Genomic DNA, 25,363 nt, shown 5'->3' on the forward strand with positions numbered 1-25,363 from the left:
AGCTTTCATTCTTGCTTTGACTAACCAGGGAGGCTCAGAGAGTGATTTATTTGAAAAACTTAAGAGCCATGACTTAAGTAAATTTGGATTGCTGGTATCCACAATTGTACTCAAAGCTTGGCCAAAGACTGAAGACGGAAAATACCTAGATGGAGATGAGCTAGTAGTGAAACACCTTCTTACATGGCGTACAGCAACCAGAATCTTTCAGTTGCAAGGTGGGAATGTCTAGAATTCTGCATGATGCTAGTGTTCTGATTTAACTTATGTTTTGATGTTTTATGTAACACTGTAGGTTTTGTTTCCCACAGGTGCAAATGGGAGACTGATCGATCAACTCTCGGACAATGCCAGAGAGAAAATGGCTGTGGCCAGTTCTGTGTTTAGCTGTGTTGCAGAAAAGTTCTTCCAAGGAAATATTACAATAAAAATGCTGAATCATATCCTGGAGGGAGAAGATGCGTTCTTTGAGCTTCTAAAGATTGGTAATCGCACAGACCAGCTGAACAGCAACACCTGTTCTCACTATATGCACATGTTCACATGGTGGGATATGAGCGTGTGGTCTACACCCTGCAGATGGACTCTGTGATGATGGCCGGTGTAAAGACCACAGGGCTGTGAAAACGCTTCTTAGAAGAAGGAAAGAGGAAGTTGAGAAGATCTACCATGAAAAAGAGATGGTGGCATGCCTACTCCGCGTGTGCCACACACTCCAAAAGTACATCAACGGTATGCTATTTACTTTCACATTATCCTTGCTTTAATTAGATATGTACATCTGGACGTGTGTAAAATATAATGATAATTGTTAAATATTATGATAATTAATAATGATTAAGGAATCCATTAACTTGTGAGAATGTAATTATTTTTGTGGAAATTTTAACTAATTACTAATTAAGTAATCAACTATGCAGTTGATACCAAGGACCTTGAAAATACCCAGCAAAACACTGTAGAGGACATGCTTCTAGATGATTTCATGGAAGTTCATCAGTTTGACCAGAGTTCATCAGAAGTGACAGGAATGGTCACATATTTCAACCTTTGTGACATCACCAGAAAAATGGCAAAAAGTCTGCATGATTTGCAAGAAAGCTATATTTTTGCTATGTGTTGGGAGAACCAAGCCCAAAAACTCTCAAACATTGGTGATAATGATAATGATGATGATTATGATGATGATGATCCTGAACCAAAGCTAAGGAGAAATATGGAGCAATGCACATTAGAGTTCATCTATACAGAAGTATTTGAGCCTTGCTACGTTCAATATGAAACCATCTACACCAGGTTGAAGAGCGGCACTATCACATTCCAGGAGGTCGACAGTGCCTTCAAGGCCTACATGGGCAAATACACTGATTTTAGAAAAGATCTGGAGATTATGTGCAAAATCAATCCAAAGGATGATAAGCGATGGATTAAAAGAAGAATCCAGCAGATCCAGCAGTACCATGACCTTCATCTTGCAGTAGAATCAGCCCAAGTGATCGTGGACGTCATGAAAGTGCTGTGTCCTATGGGAAATTTCCAAATTCTAGATAGACTGCTTCATGCTGTGAGTCATCACAACAAATGTATATTTTTGAAAATGTGCATTGTGTCTATATAGTAACCTAAATAAGTCTTTATACTATATCGGTGAATTGCCCCTGGTTAGTTTTCACATTCAGTGCACTTAGTACATTTAGTTTTAGAGATTAATGATATCATAAAAAAATATATTAAATAAATAAATAAATAAATATGAACCATATTTCAGAGTGAAGCTGATTTTAAGGAGGAAACCTTAGATCATATTGATGACAACTTGATAAGTGCCAAAGAGGTCGTGGCAGACATAACGGAGGCTCGCCGACTGTGTCTCCAGGAGCTTGGCCATAGGAGAAATTTGGTTGAGTGGGTCAAAGAAGCATTGAAAGGTGAGATCCTACCCTGGGCTTTAACCTGTGAAGTGAGCATCTGGGATATTACTAATTTCTGAACAAAAGAATAATGCATGTTTTAAGCATGTTGTGCTCTCTGCACCCAACCTTTGTCCCATTCAGTACATTTTACTCCCATTTTCCCCAATAGTATAATTTTCTATTTTTTCCTTCTACAATTTATACCTTTGTTTGAGTAATTCAACAAGTCATCACTGTTTTAAATACTTGTGATATTTTGCAGATATCAGTCAGCTTACAGTATTTGTGGATCTTGCTACAATCTCTGCTGGGGAGAATGCTATGGATGTGGATCGTGTCGCTTGTTTCCATGACGCTGTGCTGGGATATTCCTCCATGCTGTATGGCCTTAACGCTGACTCTGACTTTGATGCTTTTAAGAGGGCCCTGCAAAAACTCTGGCAAGCTCTGGAAAATGACAGTAACATCACAAAAAAGCTGGTAGGATGAAATATAGCTGATTGACTTAAAACATGTTAACTTTAAAATTTGAGGTTTTGTTTTGGTCTATTGTGTATGCTTGTAGTGTACAATAATATATAACCAGTAAACACCTTAAAACAGAGCACAGTACTGAGTTACTATGTTAGCATTGTATTACCCCGTAGCACTAATTTGCTCAACATAATATTTTTGCCGGTGTTTGTCATGAATTGTACTAGGACCACACACTCAGTTGGTACACTTTAGAATCTGTTAGCTAAGGGAAGCTAAGAACCAATTTAAAATAATTACCCCACAACCTTCTTATCATATTAAGACTTAAATTAGCCCAGGCAGATTAGATACCTCTATAGCTAAGATAGGTAGCTAACTAATATCTAGGGCCATGTTTACAAGATGCAAAGAAACTTGCCTAAAATAATCAGGTAATCAAAATATATTTTGATTTTTGTAACCACAAATGTTACTGCATAAATACTCAAAACACAATGACAAACTGTCAAAAAAACATTCAATCTACATCAACAACTTTTTAAAATTAATTTCTGGGTTCATATAAAAAATTAGTACAGGTTGTTCAAAGCTATGATCACAAGTAATGTATGTGGCTGTTTTGATGTTATTTAGAAGTTAGAAGGTTAAATCAATATTCAGCTTCAATGAAAGTTATTTTTGGGTCCAGAAATGTTGACAGAACTGTGCTAGTTATACTAGATAGTACGACCGCTTTCTTCTGTAATACATGAACAATTATCTTATATATAACAATTATCTTATATATATATCTCTGTTTTGATATCAGCGAGATACTGCCAGGCACTTGGATTGGCTGAAGACAGTGAAAGAAAGTCATGGATCAGTGGAACTGTCCTCCATTTCACTGGTCAAAGCCATAAATACAAGAGGAGTATACACCATCAGTGCACAATACCAGACAAAGGTTTCTTTTGTGTCATTTTGTTAAAGACTGGAATTTACCTACAATAGATAGTTAAATGGCATTGTGTCTTTTAGGAGAGAGTTTGATAAAAAGGCATTATTTTATTCAATTAAAGGTTCAATTGAATATACTCTCTACTGCATTACTTAGTGTATGTGTGTGTGTGTGTGTGTGTGTGTGTGTGATATATCACGCACACTTATGTGCCGTATCAAAACTTCATCTGCTCTTATGGTAACAGATCAATATGGATACTGCTCTCAGGCTCGATGTCCCTGAGGAACATGGAGAGGGGCAAGAGAGTCGTCATTATGTTCTTGAAGATGTGAGAGACCTGCAAAATAAACTCATGCTTATGTCTGGAAAAGGTGAACAAAGCAATGAGGTGGAACATTTCACTGAGGTAAAAATGGTCTACATTTAAACATATCGTTGTCTTTGCAATGATTTTATCTGCGATGCTTCATAAATGACGTTGATTGATGTCATCTTGTCATCTAAGGTTTTTGACCATGTTCAGAGACTAGCTGGGACCTTCCTTGATATGCTTTCTGCTGGAAACCCTTTGTTTAGACACTGGGAAGCAAAAATCATCTGCTCTGATGCAGTGTTAAGCTCAGATCATCACAGCAACTCTGGAATTATTCTTAACTTCAATTTAAGTAGTATTCCATACAAAATACTTGAAGGTAATGCAATTGAACAACTCCCAGAACTTTGCAAGAAAATGGAGAGGTACTTAAATGATTGGAAGATGTTTATGGACAAACAGAGATCTGAGAACTACCATCTTAACTATTTCACTGCTGAACAAATTGTCTATCTTTGTGAGCAGCTCTCTTTGAAAAATTTAAATGAAGACATAGATGACAGTGCATTAACGATGCTCTCTTTTATCAATCCCAAATCTACCACATATGATGTGTGGAAAGCATGGAACCTCGTACATGCAGATTTGCAGAATGTGGGTACTGCAAATTCAGTTTCGACTGACAGAAGCTTAAACACAAGTCTGCAAGACATCTCTGATAAGGTTTTTGGGTTAGGGACACTGGATATGATTTGGGAGAAATATGTCACAGACATGAAAACATTTCTCCCAGATGTACTGGAAATTCCAAATTTGGCCAGACTTCTTGGTAGACTGAATAGTACAGTGAATTTGGATTCAGAGGATGAGGACCAGGAAGAACTCCTGCATTTACACCCCAGCAAAAGACCCATCAGACGTGTGTTGCCAAAGGGTCTGGTAAATGGCCGTCCCAATCTCATAGTTTGTCCCAGAGAAGAGGTCTTGGCCACCTGCATCAGTATTTACTCTGTCAGTGAATATGAGCCACTTCCCACCTATGATGAAGTCCTACTATGCAGCGCCGCCACTCCTTACGAGCATGTGGAACTTTTTCTCAGACGATGCTTGTCCAGTGGATGCATGGGAGAGAAGATATACTGCTTATTGCATGCTGACCTATTGAACTATGAGGTCAGTTATGCTGTGGAACAGTTGTTTCACAGACTTCATTCTGGATCCAAGAAGGATTTCAAACTTGTGATCATTTGCAGCTCGGAACACGCATATATACCTTCAGCATTTGGCCAGTTCAAGTTGCACATGATTCCAAGAGAATCCTTAGAGGGAGTTCAAGCTTATCTGTCCAAACACTATACAGTCCCATCCGACCTGCCTAGTGCTGCAGCTGTGTTCAAAGACAAACAGTCTGTTGGAATCGTGTCCTCAGAACGAGCAGGAGTTGGTAAGAAAACATTTTCACTCAAGTGAACCATTTTCAGAAGTATTCTTGCCCTCATTTGTTCAGTAAATGCATCTAAAAGGTAAATGTATCTGTTTTTTTCAGGTAAATCATTGTATGTTCAGAGGCTTTACGAAAAGCTTGAAATGTCTGAAAGACCTGGATCTTCATGTCTGAGATGCATTCGACTAATTGAACCCACAATCAATGAAATTAGCATCCTGCAGTCATTGCTGGACACACCAAACAAGAACGGGCTTGTGATCTTTCACTTAGATGTTACAACATCGGTAAGAGTTTAGTTGGGTGAGACATAACAGTTGCTGTACAAAATATTAAGTATACTGGGATTCATTATATGGTATTATTGTAGGTGCAAAAAGGATTGGATGAGTTTTTATTCAAGCTGTTGGTTCTTGGCTATCTAATGGATACTGAAGGACATATGTGGAAACGTAGCAGCCAGCACTTGTATGTCATTGAAATGTTGCAGCACACCACTGAATCCCCAAAATTTGTTCCAAGAGTGGTAAGTGTCTTCTTTACTCATCATTTTTAATTTACTCATAAAAGTTAGATTTTATTTATAAGTTTTAATGTTTTCAGTGCTTCATTTACAATTGATATCCAACATTTTCAACAAACATTTTCATTTACAGGATTCAAATGTGCCTTTCACCTTCACTGAGGTATTTCCCAGAGTGAAGTGCAGACCCCCTAAAGAGGTTCTGGAGCTAGAAATTAAAATAGAAGATGACCCTAGCTTTGAAATTGAGGACCCACTTATGGATGATGAGCATTTCAGAAGTGAAGCTTATCAGAGGCCTTACCAATATTTAAAGCGTTTCTATGAGGGAACTGACCTTGACAATTTTACCTTCATTGGAGTTGAAGGTTCCCACAAAGAATGTCTTCAAATGATGTTTCTCTACTGTGGCATTGTTGATCCATCATGGACAGAGTTGAGGAATTTCATTTGGTTCCTTAATCTTCAGTTGAAAGACTGTGAGACATCTATTTTTTGCAACATGGAAATTGTTGGCGACACTTTGGGAGGATTCAGAAAATTTGTAGTTGACTTCATGATTTTGATGGCCAAAGATTTTGCCACGCCATCACTAAACATTTCTGATCAAAGTCCTGGGAGACAAACAGTAGACCTAATAGGTGTTAATGAAGAAGATCTAGCCCCATTCCATATCAGAAAGAGATGGGAGTCAGAACCTCATCCATACATTTTTTTCAATGATGATCATGAATCCATGACCTTTATTGGTTTCCACCTCAGGTTAAATAATCAGAAAAGAGTTGATGCCATTGATCCATCATCAAACAAAGTGATAAGGAAGAACATCATGACAAAAGAGCTTTATGATGGTCTCCAGCTTAACAGGGTCCCTTTCAACATAAATTTTGATGACCTATCTAGAGGTGAAAAGATCGAGTATTTGTGCAGTGTTCTTGGTGTTAAGTGGCCATCAGATCCTGATGAGACCTACCAGCTGACTACGGACAACATACTGAAGATGATGGCAATTCACATGAGGTTCAGATGTGGCATTCCAGTCATTATTATGGGGGAAACTGGTTGTGGAAAGACAAGACTCATCAAATTTCTTTGTGAGCTGCAACGCAGTGGGACCCCTGCAGATAACATGAAATTAGTCAAAGTTCATGGTGGCACAACCCCTGAGATCATTTATGCCAATGTACAAGAAGCTGAGGCCATTGCATCCTTGAATAAAGAGAAACATGAACTTGATTCTGTCATTTTCTTCGATGAAGCCAATACTACTGAGGCAATTGGTTGCATAAAAGAAGTGCTATGTGACCACACAGTGCAAGGTCATAAACTTAAACTCCACACTGGACTACATGTTATCGCTGCATGTAATCCCTACAGGAAGCACTCGGATGTGATGATTGAAAGACTGGAGGGAGCGGGTTTGGGATATGTAGTGAAAGCTGATCAGACACAGGATAGACTAGGATCCATTCCCCTTCGTCAGCTGGTGTACAGAGTTCACGCATTGCCCCCAAGTATGATTCCCCTTGTGTGGGATTTTGGGCAGCTCAATGATGACACGGAAGAATTGTACATTCATCAAATAGTTAGGAGTGTGGTTGAAAACAATTCAATCCAGGGAGACTATATGGGAATGATGACTAATATCCTTTCTGTGTCACAGCACTACATGAGGAAGAGGAAAGATGAATGTAGCTTTGTCAGTTTAAGGGATGTGGAACGTTGCATGCAAGTATTTGTTTGGTTCTACACTAATTACAAAATGTTTTTTGAAGAACTCCAAGAGCTCTTGAAGAAAAAGCTAAAACAATCAAAGATAACAGATGAAGAGGACAGAGACCCAGTTGAATGGGCTCTGTTGATGGCAGTCACCGTGTGCTATAACTCATGCTTGGAAAAGAAAAAGGAATTTTGGACCAAACTCTGCAGATTCTTTCCAAATTACAACAAATTAGCAAATGTGGTAAATGAAATCTCTCTCATTCAGGATCTTCTTCTACATGATGTGCCTTTTAGTGGTACAATTGCAAAAAACAAGGCTTTGAAAGAAAATGTATTCATGATGGTGGTGTGCATTGAACTGCGAATCCCTCTCTTCTTAGTTGGGAAGCCTGGGAGCTCAAAATCTCTCTCAAAGACTTTAGTGGCAGATGCAATGCAGGGCCAGGCTGCACACTCTGAATTCTACAAGAATTTGAAGCAGGTCCACTTAACATCTTACCAGTGCAGTCCTCACTCAACTGCAGAAGGAATCATTAACACATTTAAACAATGTGCTCGCTTTCAGGAAGGCAAAAATCTAAAAGAATATGTCTCTGTTGTTGTACTGGATGAGATAGGCCTGGCAGAAGACTCACCCAAAATGCCTCTCAAAACACTTCACCCATTGTTGGAAGAAGGTTGTACTGATGATGACCCGCTCCCCCATAAGAAGGTGGGGTTCATTGGCATCTCAAACTGGGCTTTGGACCCAGCCAAAATGAACAGGGGAATATTTGTCTCCCGAGGTGACCCAGACGAGAATGAGCTAATCTTAACTGCTGCAGGAATTTGTTCTTTGGATCCAATGGTCTTGGGAAACATCAGACATATTTTCTGTCCTTTGGCAGGTGCTTACTTGGAGATATGTAAAACACAAGATAAAGGTTTTTTTGGCCTACGTGATTACTACAGCTTGATCAAAATGATATATGCTGTCTCGAAGTCTTCAAGTCTTTCTTCAGAAGAAATTGTTAATGCAGTACTGAGGAATTTCAGTGGCCTGGATAATGTGGACACTCTAAATATCTTCTCCAAAAAACTGGACATTCGACCTGATTTGGATAGCATTAGTACTATCAATCTTGTGGGACAAAACATTAATGGAATAACTCAGGATGAGGACTGTCGCTACCTTCTTATCCTAACCAAGAACTTTGCAGGTCTCCAAATTCTTCAGCAGAATTTCTTCTCAGACAACAACCTCCCAGAGATTATCTTTGGCTCAAGTTTTCCTAAAGATCAGGAGTACACACAAGTTTGCAAGAATATCAACCGTGTGAAGATCTGCATGGAAACTGGACAGGCTGTTGTGCTACTGAACCTTCAAAACCTGTATGAAAGTCTCTATGATGCACTGAATCAGTATTATGTTTTTCTTGGTGGCCTAAAATATGTGGACCTTGGCCTTGGGACACACCGTGTGAAGTGCAGAGTCCACAAGGACTTCCGTCTCATTGTCATTGAAGAGAAAGAGGTGGTTTACAAACAGTTCCCCATTCCACTAATTAACAGACTAGAAAAACATTACATTGACATCAACAGTGTTCTAAACAGTAATGAGAAGGAAATTGTCAAATGTCTGCAGAACTGGGTCCAACATTTTGTGTCTCCCAAAAGTCAGCATTGCAGTTCACACAAGTACTTGCCCCCAGATGTTTTCATTGGCTACCATTCAGATACTTGTTCCTCTGTGGTACTGCAAGTAATAGACAAACTGAGAGATGAAACTGGTCATTCAGATATACAAGACCAAGTGTTGGAAGAAGCTAAGATTGTCCTACTGAATTGTGCCACCCCAGATTCAGTGGTGCGATTGGAATACACTGACTTGCCAGATGTGGAATCAGAACGATTGCTAAATACATACTTCAAGGTTCAGCGGCACCATTCTTTAGCTGAGTTCATCGGCTCTCACATCCAACAGGGACACTGGAACCATTACATTTTCACAGAGGTAAGATTTTACATTTCTTCTTTACTTAGTCATTGAAGATCACTTACATCTTTATTTTACTTTCAACTGAGAGTTACTGTGAAGGAAGAACATTTATATAATTGACAATAAATGTGTTGGTTCTCTGTGAAGGTAACAACATTCTCAAGGCTCTTGACAGCTGTAGATGTTGTGCAACTTCAGTCCCATACAGGGATTCACAATATGAATCTTTTATCACTGAGGCAGTTTGAGACAGAATTTTCCTTCCTCAAAAAAATAAGGTGAGTAATTTTTACACATTTGTCCTACTAACTCAACTATAATACTGTAAGGAATTAGTAGTAAGGAAATTTTTTTTTTTTTTTTTTTTTTTTTTTAATTTCCAGGCAGTTTCTTGGTACGCCATCTGCAAACAAGATTCTTCTTCTCCAAATTGATTTCAGTGAAGATTCCGGGAGTGCAAATATTCTCGCATCCGCCAGGTATGTGTTCTTTTTTTTAGAAAATTTATTCTGAATATTACTGATTACAAATTGATTTAATTAGTGCATCATTTGTGAAAAGGAACTGAGAATATGCATATTTCAAAACCCATGACATAGCTTGGTTTCTTTGCAGGTATTCCTGCATGAATGAAATCATCCGATCGAAACCTATAAGTGCTTGCAAGGTGTTTGTGTACTTCATTACTAAACTGCAACGAATAGAGGGTGGAACCTCCTACACTGGATTTCAGGGAGGTGAGTTTCACTTAAAATAATCTTTGTTCAAAAGAAATGTATATTGAAGTTTGTATTTTGTATACAAAACTCATACATATAACTGTTATTAAGATGTTCCTGTAGAACTTGTGATTGAGATGTTCCTGTAGAACTTGTGATTAAGTTATGTTAAATGATTTATTTAGGGCATTGGACATCTGTTCACATCGATGATCTCAGAAGTTCTCAAGACATCGTATCTGATGTTCAGAATTTAAGAAACATATCCATTTGTGATCTCTTCAAAGAAAATAAAAGCCAATATGAAGGTAACTCTAGATAAGTACTCAGAATCTTGAATTGACAGTACATTTTATGTTGCTTTTAACTGCTTCTATTTATCTCATTCATTACTTTAATTACTATTTGCTTATATAGAAATGGAGGTCCAGGACCCTATGCTTTTGCAGTCAGAGTTTGATAAGTCCGTAAGTATAATATCATTGTAGTTTCTAGTAGTAATTGTGTTTAAGCTTTAAGATTTGTCATTACCAGTGATGTGTTTCAGGTACTGGAAAGTATGTTTGACACAACAGTGCTGCTACGCAGTTGCGTCCAGAATGCTGTGAGCATGCTGAGGGACCCTGAAGATGGTGGCACCCTTAGTACAAGAAGAGTAGAGATCTTGCTTAGACTAATGGACAACAGTGACCAGCTGAAAGGTTTTGCTATCTATATCTCTGCTATATTAATTATCTGTATGTTTTATTTCAGTAGCTCATGTGTAAAATCATTAAACAAAACCTTTCTGAAGGTAGCTGCCATGGAGGCATAACTAACATAATTCGTTAATAGTCAATGCAAAGATTAATGTGATAACTTACCAGGCAGTTTTCAGAGAAACTAAAAACATATAAAAAGGAATGGTTAAAAACAAAAGGCAAAATCACAATTAGAATATCACAATCAGAACAGTTTTGATTAGTTTGATTAGTTATTGCACATGAACATTTTATTGGGGAATGTTTTCTTGTGTAATAGTTTCATTCATGGAGACCTTAAAAAAGCGCCTTCATCTCCTGTTGAAAACACGTGAAGACAATGCTGATATGCCCCTGAACTGGGTAACCAGAGAAGCATCAAATATTGAGGCCCTGCAAGAGGGTGGCACATTTAAGTAAGCACGCTACATATCTGAGAACTAAAACACTAAATGCCCATTACACATACATTTGTTTTTATGGATGGCATTCACATATGCAAACTTGCCACATCTGATCAGTTTACCTTGCCCATTACTGTTTCACTTACAGACATGCCCTATGGCGAAGAGTCCAGACAGTGGTCACTCCCTTCCTAGCCCATTTAATTTCTTTCATTGACCGCAACTGTAATCTGGACCTTCTGCTGGATAGTGACTGTAAGGATGAAGTCAAGGATATGTGGCTTCTTATATTTGGGGAGAAAGCGATGCTGGATATACCATACATTCCAGTTGGCCAAAGGTGAGAAGTACGAAGTCAAAATTTACTTAATTATTTATTGCATTACACTAACTACAGTTTAACTGAACAATAAATAAACAAGTTTAACTGAACAACAAATAAACTCATTTTCAAATGTTTGGTTCTATACATTGCGAAAAATACTCACCGTTTTTCCATAGCTTGGAGACCCCAACCATCCAGATCCAAAGCCACATATCTGTGGGAAGAACTGTGTCCTGCACCATGCCTTTTAGCTGGAGGATCAAAGATCTTTTGGATGACCTCTGGGTGTATACCTTACAGAGAGAGGGTGATTGAGTCTTTACACATCTATCTTAAATTATATATACATTTTATTTTACTTCAGAAATTTAAAATGTAATCAATACTTCAACAAGGAAAATAATCGTAAATTTTCCTCTCTTTCAGGTCAATCTCATCGGCAGTTTGAGGGGGTCTTCAAGAGAACTGTACTTGGGGAATATTTTGCAAGTGTGGACAAAGAAATGCAGAGGGAATTTTTCCAAAGATATCTTCAAGATTTCATTGCTTTGACAATGAAAGTTTCCTCTGTTGCTGAACAGCAAGTAAGACTACTAAATGTTCCTGTTTTATTTTGTCATTAACGAAAACATTTTTTTAGGGTTATAGTCCTTATTCTGCATGGTCTCACATAATCAGTCTGTAGTTAAGGAGAGTTGCCTCTTGCAGTTGCTGTGTGCCGCGCTGGCAAGCTGTGTGAATGAGCTGTGTACACGGCGAGGCATATCAGTGGAAAACAAGCTCTCCCTACCGCTGGTCCACTCCGCTTACCATGAGTTCCGGAAAGGTTTGCAAAACTTCTCCAGGATGATGTCTATCCTGCCTCAGGTGGCCCTTTCCTTGCAGGGGAATCCGCATGTTATGGGCCCAGCTGAGATGGTACATCTTATCTACATGTTCTGGTTCTCAGTGTGTACTCTGTCATCTTACTTCATGTGGCTTAACTTTTGAAAGTGCTTACTGAACTTAATTTCAAACACACTCGGTGACATGATGTTTAAATGGTCTGGAATTCACTAAGTAATAGACAACTCCTCTTAAATCATTTTAGCACATGTTTAATATGTAAGTTACTTTGGGGTTTACAATTTAAAACTTTTTGAGGTAGAATTTATTTCCATGGTGTTTATAATAAGAGTCATTAAAAAGATTTTAATACTCCACTTAAGATTTTAGATGTTTACGGTGCTCTGGCCTGTGTGGAGCAGCTAGAGCCCCAGGATTTAAACGGGGACTTCCAGCGGCAGTCTTGGCTGAAACAAGTGAAGAGGTTGCAGGTGCCCATTGAACTGGTCTGCTCAGAACGCAGCCTTAAACACTACAGCGAGAGGAGTCGTGAGATGGTGAAGTTCATACAGTGAGTTTCAGCAGCTCTTCAATCACTTCCAATTTCTAGTCCTTTCTTCCTTTTCTTTCTTCCATATGCATTAATAACACAGAGTTAAGCACCATCAGTTCACATCTGTGTGGTCAAACTGACGAATCACGCAAATGCCAGTGTTATATCAGAACTGCTTTTGTTTCAGAATTGTAGCTGTAACCTTGCCCCTTGTTGGATACAGCTAAATGTCCAGAGAATCTGTTTCTTTCATTATTAGCATTATGATTATACTGTAATTGTATTCATTTGTTTCATCCATGTAAGCTTATCGTGTTTGTCCTAGCACTGCTTGGAGGCGTATCTTCACGCTCTCTCTGTTTGTGGAGCACATACTGTTGGGCATCGAGCGTGAAGATGAGAGGTTGACGCCACTGGTCATGGAGCATACTCGAAACATAGGGAGGGTAAGAAAATGTGTGTGTGTGTGAGTGTGTGTGTGTGTGTGTGTGTGTGTGTGTGTGTGTGTATATATATATATATATATATATATATATATATATATATATATGGGCTTTTCATAGCCTAGAGCTTCATTATGCACTTTGATGAAAAAATCACTGATGCTTGAAATTACATTTTATGTTTAATTCCTGTACCATTAAAAATTCCTTCCGTACTGTGAATGATAGTTTTTGCTTGGGCAAAACTGGATGAACAATCTGCCTCTTAACATATATTGATCAATTACTAGCTTCTGTACCACATTTAATAATACTATTTACCAAGACTTTTTTGGTATAATATTTACACCGGAGTTAAAGGTTAACATAATTTAAACAGAATTATCTTCTTTTTAAAGTATGTCAATGACATGCCAGATTTTTATTACATCCTTACATGTTAATTTTTACAACCTACTTTTGTCAAAGGTACTTGAAAAAAATCCAGATATGAAATTGGAAAAAACCTTTGGGGCTGTAATTGAAATACTCAGGTCCTGCAAGCAAAGAGCAAGTGACCTCATATTCAAGTAAGATCTCTGTTGATGTACTCCCAAATTAATTTAACTTATTAATTTTAAATTAACTTTCTTTGCCATTGAAACTGAGGTAAATCATTTGCTGTTCTGAAGTTTTAAATGGTTCTCTTTTTGAGGTATGGTCTCCAGTCATGTGCTATATGCAGGACTGAGCCACAAGACCCTGTGGAGTTGCCATGTAACCATATCTTCTGTCAGAGTTGCATCAAAAGGTGGCTGATCCCAGGTCAGATGTACTGTGCAATGTGTACTCAACCAGTGCCAGATGACTTTCAGCTGAATGTGTCAGAGGACGTTCGGTGGGTCTTCTCTCTTCTAACACTTCCTTCAGTTCATTTGGGTAGTGATGTGACAAAAATAATACTGATTATGTGTCCATCTGTCTGGACATGATGATTATTACAGGACCTGTTTCAAGTTGAATGCTCAGTTCAGACAACGGTGCAATGCCTTTTTTGTCGAAGTCGTGTCTACAGTGTGCTTCAAGGACAATTCCCCACCATCCAGAGGTGTGATTCTTCACCTACTGTCCTTCCTCATGGTTGAGGCAAAGCCAGCTTCCCTAACTCAAAGTAAGATCCACCTCTGTACTCGCAAAGCACCCTTAAAAGTTTTAAGGTGTACATCTTGATCTGTGTCACTGTGCCTGCAACTTATATAATACGGAATGACATAGGCATTACTACGTTGTGGACAATAGTTCTGTATTTATGTAGGTGTGTGCACTAACTGATGTTTGTGTGTTAAGACATTTTGTCTGCTGTCCTCTCTTCCAGTGCACAGCCGTATTCTCACAAAAGCCCTGTCACCCTTCGATGAGTGTGTGGACAGAAATCCCATTGTGCGGTCTATGGTGCTGAAACTCCTGCTCAAATACAGGTGCTGCATGAAAAGCATTTAAAGGAATTCAGATGGTCACGGTATTACTGAATGGTTTTTGCTCTGTGATTAACTGTACACAATGATGTATTTCAGCTTTGATGATGTGAAAGATTACCTCGAACATCATCTCACAGATGTACTGAGGAGCAAAATTCTGGATGACTCTGACAAAAGTGAACTGTATACTCTATACATCAATTGCTTTGAGGTAAGAACAGCAGTTGGATTTTAGGATCTACAAACAAATTTCATTCAACAGATTCCTGACATGCTTGTTTCTGTAGGATTCTATGTTTGAAAAAAAGCATCTGGGCTCTGGAGAAGAGCAGAAATTACATCTGCAGGAGGGTAGGGACTTCCTGCATTACTTCCTGCACACGGGCCGGGTGGATGCAGAGCAGGTCTCCATTGAGGCCCTGCAGCAGATTGCAAGACTACGCTTGTACTTGGACATGGGTGCACAGATGATTGCCACCTTACCACACAATGGTTAGTCTTACATGTGCCATTTCCATTTTGCAGATTTATCATATCCTCTGAAGAATTTGTCCAGAATAGAAAATATTGTCATATGGTGAAGAGATTGCTGATGGTTTCATTCCATGTCAAACAAACAATCTTAACATTATGTGATTAATAGGGAGCCTGGAGAAACATCAGACAGAGTTCTTGGACACAGTGATGGAGCTTTGTGAGAAGAGTGGGAATGACTGGTACAGAGTTTACCTGATCAGAAAGATCTGCAGTTTGCATGGAGTAGAGTTTGTTCGGAGTATGCAAAAGGAAGTTTCGTTTCGATGGCTTTTCCCACAGGAGATTTTGCAACAGGTAAAAGAATATATATATGTTCCAAAAATGCTCTAAATACAGAAATAACAATCAGGTTTGGTGACGAATCTGATTTACACGTTTTCCTCTACACCAAATTTAGCTGATCAGCCAAGACTGGGGGCTGGTGAAAAATATTATAGGCGGGGCTATTGGTGAAGCAGCAACCCTCCCAATACAACTTAACACAAAATACTAATGCTCTGTGAAATAGCCAGTAATTATTTGGCATTAAAAATGACAATCATTGTTGCAGCTCTAGCTTGCTCAGATAGAAAGTAGAGTATACATCATTAGAAAAAAATTTGAATATTTTGTTAACTAAAGGAAAAGTTTTTAAACAAATAGAAGGCTTGCATTTTAAAAGTTAATGCAGTGGTCTTTATATTATCCAGCCATAAATTAGTTATCAAACCTTAGGAAAAGCTCCTATTCACATTACAACGACCTGAGCTTCGCTCATTTCGCCAGAACCACCACAACACACAGCTAGTTAGCTAACACTAGCAAGCTACTAGCTAAACAAGTTAGCTAGCTAACAGTTAGCTAACGCTAGTTAGCTAGCTCAGTTCGCCAAAACACTAAATTAGCTACAAAACAAGCTGTTAACCAGCTAGCGAACTACGTGAATGTTAGCTAACAGTTAACTAACACTAGCGCAAACCTAGAATTCGTTAGATTAACTAGTGCATTGGTACTATTAATGAAAAACTATCACAAAATACACAACTTGACTAGCAGCCAGGAATGCAGTGTCATGAGTAACCGCGTTCATAATTATGAACGTCAGTTGTCTCTACTCCACCACTGACTGACCTTTATCAGTAACGTCAGTTGTCTCTACTCCACCACTGCCTGACCTTTATCAGTAACGTCATTTGTCTCTACTCCACTACTGACTGACTGACCTTTATCAGTAATGTCAGTTGTCTCTACTCCACCACTGACTGACCTTTACCAGTAACGTCAATTCTCTCTACTCCACCACTGACTGACCTTTATCAGTAACGTCAGTTGTCTCTACTCCACCACTGACTGACCTTTATCAGTAACATCAGTTGTCTCTACTCCACCACTGACTGACCTTTATCAGTAACGTCAGTTGTCTCTACTCCACCACTGACTGACCTTCATCAGTAACGTCAGTTGTCTCTACTCCACCACTGACTGACCTTCATCAGTAACGTCAGTTGTCTCTACTCCACCACTGACTGACCTTTATTAGTAACGTCAGTTATCTCTACTCCACCACTGACTGACCTTTATCAGTAACGTCAGTTGTCTCTACTCCACCACTGACTGACTGACCTTTATCAGTAACGTCAGTTGTCTCTACTCCACCACTGACTGACCTTTATCAGTAACGTCAGTTGTCTCTACTCCACCACTGACTGACTGACCTTTATCAGTAACGTCAGTTGTCTCTACTCCACCACTGACTGACCTTTATCAGTAACGTCAGTTCTCTCTACTCCACCACTGACTGACCTTTATCAGTAACGTCAGTTCTCTCTACTCCACCACTGACTGACCTTTATCAGTAACGTCAATTCTCTCTACTCCACCACTGACTGACCTTTATCAGTAACGTCAATTCTCTCTACTCCACCACTGACTGACCTTTATCAGTAACGTCAGTTGTCTCTACTCCACCACTGACTGACCTTTATCAGTAACGTCAGTTGTCTCTACTCCACCACTGACTGACCTTCCTCAGTAACGTCAGTTGTCTCTACTCCACCACTGACTGACCTTCATCAGTAATGTCAGTTGTCTCTACTCCACCACTGACTGACCTTTATTAGTAACGTCAGTTATCTCTACTCCACCACTGACTGACCTTTATCAGTAATGTCAGTTGTCTCTACTCCACCACTGACTGACTGACCTTTATCAGTAACGTCAGTTGTCTCTACTCCACCACTGACTGACCTTTATCAGTAACGTCAGTTGTCTCTACTCCACCACTGACTGACTGACCTTTATCAGTAACGTCAGTTGTCTCTACTCCACCACTGACTGACCTTTATCAGTAACGTCAGTTGTCTCTACTCCACCACTGACTGACCTTTATCAGTAACGTCAGTTGTCTCTACTCCACCACTGACTGACCTTTATCAGTAACGTCAGTTGTCTCTACTCCACCACTGACTGACTGACCTTTATCAGTAACGTCAGTTGTCTCTACTCCACCACTGACTGACTGACCTTTATCAGTAACGTCAGTTGTCTCTACTCCACCACTGACTGACCTTTATCAGTAACGTCAGTTGTCTCTACTCCACCACTGACTGACCTTTATCAGTAACGTCAGTTGTCTCTACTCCACCACTGACTGACTGACCTTTATCAGTAACGTCAGTTGTCTCTACTCCACCACTGACTGACCTTTATCAGTAACGTCAGTTGTCTCTACTCCACCACTGACTGACTGACCTTTATCAGTAACGTCAGTTGTCTCTACTCCACCACTGACTGACCTTTATTAATATTCTTACATACTGAAAACCTTATGCATTTCAGGAAGAGGTTGTGGGCCAGGTGGATCAGTACCTTGTGTATGGGGAAGAGTATAAGACAGTACGTGAGGCGATTGCTAAGGCAGTATTTGAAGGCCGAGTGCAGAGCATCGATGCTGCCCTGGAGGTATACAACTGTTTTGTTCTGTGAGACTGATTTAAGAATTAGAGTGACTGTGTAAGGGCTCTCCACATACCATACCATGTTTTTAAAAAAACATTTCTGTAAATCCTTTCTGTTTGGGATTAAAGTGTGTTTTCTTTAGTTTTTCCCTTGTTTCACTGGCAGTAATTTTGTTGTACTGTGTACTCTGTCATCTGTTCTTAGAAATGCACATGTTCTCCAAGGAGAAGGTCCTTCTATATTCTTTTGGCACTGTTCCAAGAAGTTACCACTCTCTTCCGAGCATCTAATCCAGTCTTCCACCCCAAACCAGAGGTAGGGGCCTGAATCTTTGGGTCTTAGTATTTTTTAAGATGGCCATTAATCAGATATGTTCACATTTGGCCTATTCACCATATTATTAAATACTAGCAGTTTGACAGGCCCCATTATCATTAGCATGTTTGATGGTCTCTAGCAATGCCGAGCCCTTGAGGTCTTCGTCCGTGGCTCGCAGCATTTGTCTACCTCTGAGATGAAGGCCTTTGCCGAAGCCCTGGTGAACAACACACTTGGCAGCTTAAGCGTGCACATGAGGCATAGTAACATGGAACACACACTCACTGAGCTCGCCGTCCACCTGAAGGCGGTACTGCTGTGTGGGTCTGATGGTCTCCTGCATCCCCTCACACAGCTGGGCCTGTCCCCTTCTACCATGCAGGCATGTGTGCTACCCTGATTATTCTCATACTACATATTGCATACATACTCTCATGCTATGTACTACTACTACATACTAGCTAGGCTAGATTCAATCTTTATGTTATTACCTTCTCTGTGATTCATATTTTCTGTGTTATATTACATAGGCAGCATTTATTCCCACCATGCCAGAAGACATGTTTGCCACGGCACGAAAGGCTCTTGGCTTCACGTGGTATAGTAAGTCAAGCAGCAGATGGCATTTTTCATTTTTGTGGTGTAACACAGTTGGAAAGGTGTAAGCACTGTAATGTGTCCTGTTTTGCAATATGCTTGAGTGTCATTGTCACAGTGGAGATGATGGTTTTTGGATTTTTAGTTTTTGTTTACGCTGTTGTATATTTCTCACCCTCCCTTAGCGTGTCCCAATGGCCACCCTTGTGTTGTTGACAAGGTAAGCTCCAGGTTCCAGGTCTTCTCACATGATCGTGCATGCTTTGAAGTCTCTCAGCAGGTCTTTGGGCTTATTAACATCAAAGCCACAGACAGAGAGCCCTGTTTATGACTTCTTCAAAGACAGACACCTGAAGGGGTATCGGGATAGAGGCCAGTTTCCTCCAGCAGTAGATTAACAGGGTTGCTGTGAACTGTGAACTGGTGCTGAGCATGATTTTAAGAGGCTGGTCACTGCTGTTTCCTGCAGTGTGGCCAGCCCACCCAGCTGGGCAGATGTCTGGAGTGTGGTGCTACAGTGGGAGGCCAGAACCATTTGGCTGTGCATGGCTTTCGTCGAACTCAACAGATGTAAGTCCAAGTGTTAAATTGAGACAGGGATGGTAAATGAAACATAAATCCATAAAGTTGAATTTTTCTTTATGGAATAGCAGTGAAGAATGAAAATAATTAGACTTTAAACCCCATTAAAGCCCAGCAAGGCTGTATGTCATAAATAGGGTGTTTAAAAAAAAAAAAAAAGTAATAAAATTAAATTTTCAGGGGGGATCGTACACAGAGAGGCCACATTCTAGGAGACCCACAAAGAAGAGACAACCCAGAAGCCCTGGACACCAAAAGCCTGTCTCTGACTCCTTTCACACTAATCCGAATGCTAACCCACCTGACCATGCTGCTAGGGGCCACCGAACAGCCTCAGGTACCGTCACTGCTGCACCAGAGTGACGAAATGATAGTAAAGAACTGCCATACACATTCTCACCTTGCTTTTGTCACAACTCCCCAGAGTATAGCACACATCATCCGGCCACCAGTACAAGATCCCTGCGGATTTCTGATGCAACATCTGGCGAAGGACTTGGAGCAGCTGAGCAGGGCTGTGGGAAAGGGGGCAGATGAGACTGTCACTGCTGCTCATCTGCTACTCAGCTGGGCCTTGGAACCTCCTCAGTCTGCCCAGTGTAGGTCCCGTTAAGTGTTTCTCAGGCCCGATTAAGTAGAGCATGATAGTGACTTGATCTTTGCCTTCGTGCTAAGTGCTTAGTGCCTTTGGCACACTGCTTAAATGTCGTTGCGTAAATGCGGTCACTGTAGGGACTGCTGGTTACGACAACACCCTCTCCACTAAGGAGGCCAGGAACGCCTGGGAGGTCGCCATGGCTCAGAACATCATCACTCCCAAACTGAAGGCAAGAGAGCTAGCACACAGCAAGCACATAGCACTGGTCCAGTCAGAAAGAAACACCACATGGCTCTTCATGTTAAAACGTCACCTCCATCCTCTACTCCGGATCAGGTTTTAATGAGAATGTCATGTCGGGTTAACAGAAACTGGAACGCAAGCTGCAGAAGGTGGGCGCCCGCATGCGGGACGATTCCCGTGTGTCGTCCGATCCCATCCTGAAGCTGATGTACGGAGACCCAAGGTTGTTCCTGTCCTCCGTGACCCAGAGCTCCGTGGTCCACAGCTCTGCCGTGTGGAGCTGCAGGGAGGGCGGCTCTCTGCTCAGCCTCATGCATGTCGTCGAGCAGAACGATGGCAAGGACAACTTCCCACTGCTCTGGAGGTTCTTGCAGAAGGTCATTGGAGTCTCAACTTTGCCACCTTTTTTTCCAACTAACCACGTGCCTCTGACTCATAGACATTTGTTGTTGTTTTATCAGCTCGGTTTTGAGTGGGTGGGTTTGATGTTACAGATTTGCAGTGTTTGTTTGTTTCACTGTGCAGGAGCCAGAGCTCCGGCTGGTCAGGTTCCTCCCTGACATACTGGCTCTGCAGAGAAACCTGGTTAAGAAGTTTCAGAACCTGCCAGATTTGATCAGTGGCACAATCAGGGATTTCCTTGATAAACAAAATTCAGGTACATTTAGGTTCATGACTTAAATCCTGATTTATGACACTGCTGCTGTGTTTGATCTAAGGAAAGTGTATGGACACATAACAATTCACAAATGCTCTATGATGGAAGTTACTTAATGAAGAGTAATATCATGTTTCAACAGCATCTCTGAAGAGTTGGTACCTGAAGCGCATCCAGATCTTCCTGAACTCATGGAACCAACTTAGAACTTCCCTGGTCAATTGTGAGTTTATCACAAAATATACATAAACTATTTAAGTACTTACTATTTAAGTCCTCAAAGTTTCCTGATTTTAAAAAAAGTCACAAAACCACGCCATAGTCTCACATTACTGTTCCATTTACGTAAAGCAGCATTTGGCATCAAGTTGTGTTGTGTGGTGCATGTGTGTGCGCGTATGCGTGTGTGCACGCAGTTGAGGTGAAAGTGCCAGATGATTATTGTAGCATAGACCTGGATGAGGGCAGCGAGCTGCAGGTGCTTGTCCCCCGGCGACAGGGAGCAGGGCTGTGTGCCACCGCGCTGCTCAGCTACCTGATCTCCCTCCACAATCAGTTGGTCAGCACAGCGGAGGAGCACACAGGCGAGGACTGCAGGTTAGAACGCTGCCATGACAGAGTTTTGCTCTCCGGCCACAGAGAATATGATGTCACAGTTAAAATACGTCTGGCTCGTTTTAAAACTAGATTCGCCACAGATACACATTACTGTCAGGAGAGTTTTTATTGAGTTTTAATTTATTGCACCATTTGAAAATGTCAGATGCCTTTTCCATTGTGAGCACATTTCATAATGCGTGGACCAGAAGAAATGGTCAAGAATGACTTGGAATAAAATGTTCTTAGTCCAGTGACACAGATGTTAATGTTATGAACGTCTGGTTTTTTATTCCCTTCAGCTGTAAATTCAGTTTTTGGTTTTCATATGACAGCCATTATAGGAAAGCCATGTCAAAATGGCAGATTTACCTGTTGCTGTTGAAGATTTGTGTAAGACATGCATATTTAAATGTTAAACCCATATTCTTTATGCACAGAGTGAAATAGGAACAATTCACCATTTGACGTTACCTTGTGGACAGGCGGGAAAAATGTAGATTGTCAAACAAGGGAGGGTGGTGTGAAAGTATGCGTCTCTGTGGCATGCAGCTACAAAGTGAGCCTGGCGGAGGTGAGCGAGCTGCACGTGATTGGCTATGAGGTGGAACGAGATCTCCTCCCCCTGGTGGTGGCCAACTGCCAGTACAGCGTGGAGCGCGGCCGGGAGACGCTGTCGGAATATGACTTGCCCAAAATCCAGCAGCAGGTCCTCGGTCGCCTCCTGCGGGGCAAACCTCAAATCACGCTGGCCGTGAGTGACCTGCTTCTGCTGTAGTCTGCTCTTAACAGTCTTCATTCGTGTGGGTTAGCTGCGAACAAAAAAGCATTCATTTCCTCATTCGTGTTAATATACTGCACTGCAGTAATATGCAAGAATATGAAGAACATAAAAAAACAACAACAACTATGTAATAGCACTGGCAGTCTCTCCACTGTAGTTAGTATTAAGTTTATAAATATGACATCATTTTCTTTACAGGGAATCCCAACTCTAGTCAGCAGGCAAGACAGAAATTATGAGAACATTTTCAAAGACATCAGAGAAAAAGTAACTCAGGTAAGGAAACAATGGTATTGTATCATCTGTCCAAATTATTCAAGCTAAGATTCATGTTAAAATGCTAAAACTATGTTTAAGACCATTCCACTTGTGCGAAAAGTGTTGAAATGGAACTTTGCGTATGTGTGCATTAGGAGCCCCTGATGCCTCTGATCTCCTCTGGGCTGGTGACGGAGCTACAGGGCCTCAGTGATGTCTGCGAGGCCCTGGGGGCCATCGAGGTAGCGCTGGGCTTCCTGGCCATGACCGGAGGTGATGAACACATGCCTCTGGAGGAGTACCTGGAGAGGAGACTGCAGATGGGCCATCACACGGCCCCTCACGTCCTCAAGGTGGGCCGGTGTTCCGTGCGAGCAAGATGGAGCACTTTGGCTTTCATGTGTAATAGGTGCAGTAGGAAATCTGTTCATTCTGCACGTTTGCCTTTGTCTTGACATTTACGGGATGGCGTCTCTACGGACGTGAAGGCTCTGGGCAGATGCTGTCTGAATCACTGCGTGGCTCTGTGGCAACTCCTCACCTCCCTGAAGTCCGAGCACATGCTTCGCCTTAAAAGGGTAACGGATCGCGGACCGGCACAATGCGCGTCGGCGTGACTCGCACGCCTTCCGGTCTCCGTTTGCGTGTGTCCTCACTTCTCGCGTCCTGTTCCCTTTTCTCAGGACCCATTTTCAGGAATCCCAGCTGAGTACCAGCAGGCCCTGGGGGACGATGCCAAACAGCTGCTCTCCGGCTTCCTGTCCCAGAGCAGGGCGGACGCTTGGCTGTTGGAGATGCACGAGTTCCTGCTGCTGTGTCTGAAGAGCCAGCAGGCCACGGACACTTTCCGGCCGGACTGGAGGTGAGCAAGCAGGGAACGTGCCGTGCGGGAGCCGTAGTTTATGGCACCGTGTTACAGCGTTAACCTTTTGCCTATCTCTGTTTAATTGCTCATCAGCCTTAAAGACACCCTGGTCTCGTACATGGAGCGTAAAAACCTCGACATCCCTCTGGATGTGGAGGCAGCGTTTCCAGACCAGATCCAGCTTTCCCAGCTAGTCGAGACCTGGAAGTTCACCATCACCCACAAGCAACAAAGATAAATGGCTGAAGAGAAAGGCGTCATTACAACATTCCATTCAAATACAACTGTGGTTACTCAGGCAAATCTTTTCCGTCAAGTGTACTTTCTGATATTTTTTTGTTGTTGTTTTAGATTTTTGTTAGAAAACTAAACTCAAGGAAAATAAACATTTGTTGTACATTTTATACAATTTTAGATGTCAATTTAGATGTAATTTCTTTTCCAATTGACTTTTAAAGGGTCTTTAGGTGTAGTACATTCATTCAGCCTATTTGCAAAGGCCTGGAATTATTTTCATTAGTTAATCTTCATACGTTGTCCCAGAGCTCCATGCAGTGATGTGTTTCTACCACTGGAGGGGGCTGTGTACCACTTTACTGAGGCCTACACTATAATCACGAAGTGTTTACAAATGGTATGCTCCTTTACTTTGTTCACTAACTATTATATAATCAAGTAATTTTTCCATCTCTTTAATTCACCATTCCAGAGAAATCTGTTGGAATAATATGTTTCGTATGAATGTTAATCATGAAAATAAAGTAAATGCTAAAGAGTAAACCTGTGCCTTCAGATGTCTTTCAGCCCGAGTCTAAAGATATCTCTTGGCATTTAAGCAGAGCGTTTCCAACTTTACCTCCAAAGCAAATCAAACACACTTCAGCACTCAGCCTTCCACAGGCCACTGAGCACAGAGAACCAGCCGCATGGATTCTAGTGTCTCCCACATAGCTAATAAAGCTGGAATTCAATTAACAAATAATGAATGAATAAATGAATTAATTACTATTTGGATTGTTTTCCAGCCCTGCATGAGACTTAGACTTATGTTCATATTTCAACCTCATGTCGGTGGCCAAGGAAACGGTTTATCAAGGCAGAGTTGTGGTTTCCCAGGCAAAGATTCAGTCCGAACTAAGTGAATCACACTACATCCAAGAAATTGAATTATAATAATCAATAATCATAAAAGTTCTTTAATTCCAGGAACTTACCATTTGAATGCCACATTTGTGTTTTCTATTAATGTCATATGATTAATGCATAATGTAATTTCCCTGGTTGGAAAATTCTATGGCATTTCTCCTGTAGTGCCCCATAAAACTGTCCTAAGGGTTGTTTGTGACAATAGTGGTATTCCAAGCATCAAATTGACTTGATTTTATTGTTATCGGCCTGCTACCCGGGGTACCCATAACAGGCCTCTATTAGGTTAGTGCTGGCACGCCGTTATAACCGTCAGTACTCCTGGCGTGATCAGGAGAGATGGTACTACTAAACTGGGTTCTGCTGTAACCAGGGCAAAGCTGTCGCACACACAGTAGCGACATTCCTCTGGCATGTAGGTGATGATAAGCAGCATGGGAACCAGCTAAGGAAGGTGTGATCAT

At 40.9% G+C, this 25,363-nt stretch overlaps 1 protein-coding gene across 1 annotated transcript in view; it reads left to right on the plus strand.

Annotated features, from left to right (window-relative positions):
• The window catches only part of LOC113591432 (E3 ubiquitin-protein ligase rnf213-alpha-like), a 34,507-nt gene extending 9,974 nt beyond the window's left edge, over window positions 1–24,533 (plus strand). Inside the window, exons 16-66 of the mRNA XM_081697338.1 lie at window positions 29–218; window positions 312–485; window positions 580–732; window positions 921–1,564; window positions 1,769–1,928; window positions 2,176–2,393; window positions 3,199–3,336; window positions 3,578–3,739; window positions 3,839–5,090; window positions 5,193–5,377; window positions 5,461–5,616; window positions 5,747–9,328; window positions 9,461–9,591; window positions 9,697–9,792; window positions 9,929–10,050; window positions 10,218–10,340; window positions 10,450–10,499; window positions 10,580–10,733; window positions 11,053–11,188; window positions 11,325–11,516; window positions 11,678–11,808; window positions 11,928–12,085; window positions 12,210–12,419; window positions 12,710–12,897; window positions 13,205–13,325; window positions 13,791–13,891; window positions 14,017–14,199; window positions 14,306–14,472; window positions 14,677–14,779; window positions 14,876–14,990; window positions 15,067–15,271; window positions 15,423–15,610; window positions 18,134–18,256; window positions 18,458–18,568; window positions 18,711–18,957; window positions 19,106–19,174; window positions 19,354–19,388; window positions 19,638–19,738; window positions 19,931–20,087; window positions 20,175–20,349; window positions 20,483–20,577; window positions 20,717–20,968; window positions 21,117–21,249; window positions 21,392–21,472; window positions 21,666–21,846; window positions 22,399–22,600; window positions 22,829–22,906; window positions 23,044–23,241; window positions 23,377–23,466; window positions 23,572–23,750; window positions 23,847–24,533. Of these exons, the coding sequence (XP_081553464.1) occupies window positions 29–218; window positions 312–485; window positions 580–732; window positions 921–1,564; window positions 1,769–1,928; window positions 2,176–2,393; window positions 3,199–3,336; window positions 3,578–3,739; window positions 3,839–5,090; window positions 5,193–5,377; window positions 5,461–5,616; window positions 5,747–9,328; window positions 9,461–9,591; window positions 9,697–9,792; window positions 9,929–10,050; window positions 10,218–10,340; window positions 10,450–10,499; window positions 10,580–10,733; window positions 11,053–11,188; window positions 11,325–11,516; window positions 11,678–11,808; window positions 11,928–12,085; window positions 12,210–12,419; window positions 12,710–12,897; window positions 13,205–13,325; window positions 13,791–13,891; window positions 14,017–14,199; window positions 14,306–14,472; window positions 14,677–14,779; window positions 14,876–14,990; window positions 15,067–15,271; window positions 15,423–15,610; window positions 18,134–18,256; window positions 18,458–18,568; window positions 18,711–18,957; window positions 19,106–19,174; window positions 19,354–19,388; window positions 19,638–19,738; window positions 19,931–20,087; window positions 20,175–20,349; window positions 20,483–20,577; window positions 20,717–20,968; window positions 21,117–21,249; window positions 21,392–21,472; window positions 21,666–21,846; window positions 22,399–22,600; window positions 22,829–22,906; window positions 23,044–23,241; window positions 23,377–23,466; window positions 23,572–23,750; window positions 23,847–23,991 (12,540 nt within the window). The 3' untranslated portion in view covers window positions 23,992–24,533. The remainder of the gene's footprint in view (window positions 1–28; window positions 219–311; window positions 486–579; window positions 733–920; window positions 1,565–1,768; window positions 1,929–2,175; window positions 2,394–3,198; window positions 3,337–3,577; window positions 3,740–3,838; window positions 5,091–5,192; window positions 5,378–5,460; window positions 5,617–5,746; window positions 9,329–9,460; window positions 9,592–9,696; window positions 9,793–9,928; window positions 10,051–10,217; window positions 10,341–10,449; window positions 10,500–10,579; window positions 10,734–11,052; window positions 11,189–11,324; window positions 11,517–11,677; window positions 11,809–11,927; window positions 12,086–12,209; window positions 12,420–12,709; window positions 12,898–13,204; window positions 13,326–13,790; window positions 13,892–14,016; window positions 14,200–14,305; window positions 14,473–14,676; window positions 14,780–14,875; window positions 14,991–15,066; window positions 15,272–15,422; window positions 15,611–18,133; window positions 18,257–18,457; window positions 18,569–18,710; window positions 18,958–19,105; window positions 19,175–19,353; window positions 19,389–19,637; window positions 19,739–19,930; window positions 20,088–20,174; window positions 20,350–20,482; window positions 20,578–20,716; window positions 20,969–21,116; window positions 21,250–21,391; window positions 21,473–21,665; window positions 21,847–22,398; window positions 22,601–22,828; window positions 22,907–23,043; window positions 23,242–23,376; window positions 23,467–23,571; window positions 23,751–23,846) is intronic.
• Window positions 24,534–25,363: the final 830 nt, after the last annotated feature.

This window comes from Electrophorus electricus, chromosome 15 (genome assembly GCF_041902795.1).
Source record: "Electrophorus electricus isolate QZ-2024a chromosome 15, ASM4190279v1, whole genome shotgun sequence".
NCBI classification, from domain to species: Eukaryota; Metazoa; Chordata; class Actinopteri; order Gymnotiformes; family Gymnotidae; genus Electrophorus; species Electrophorus electricus.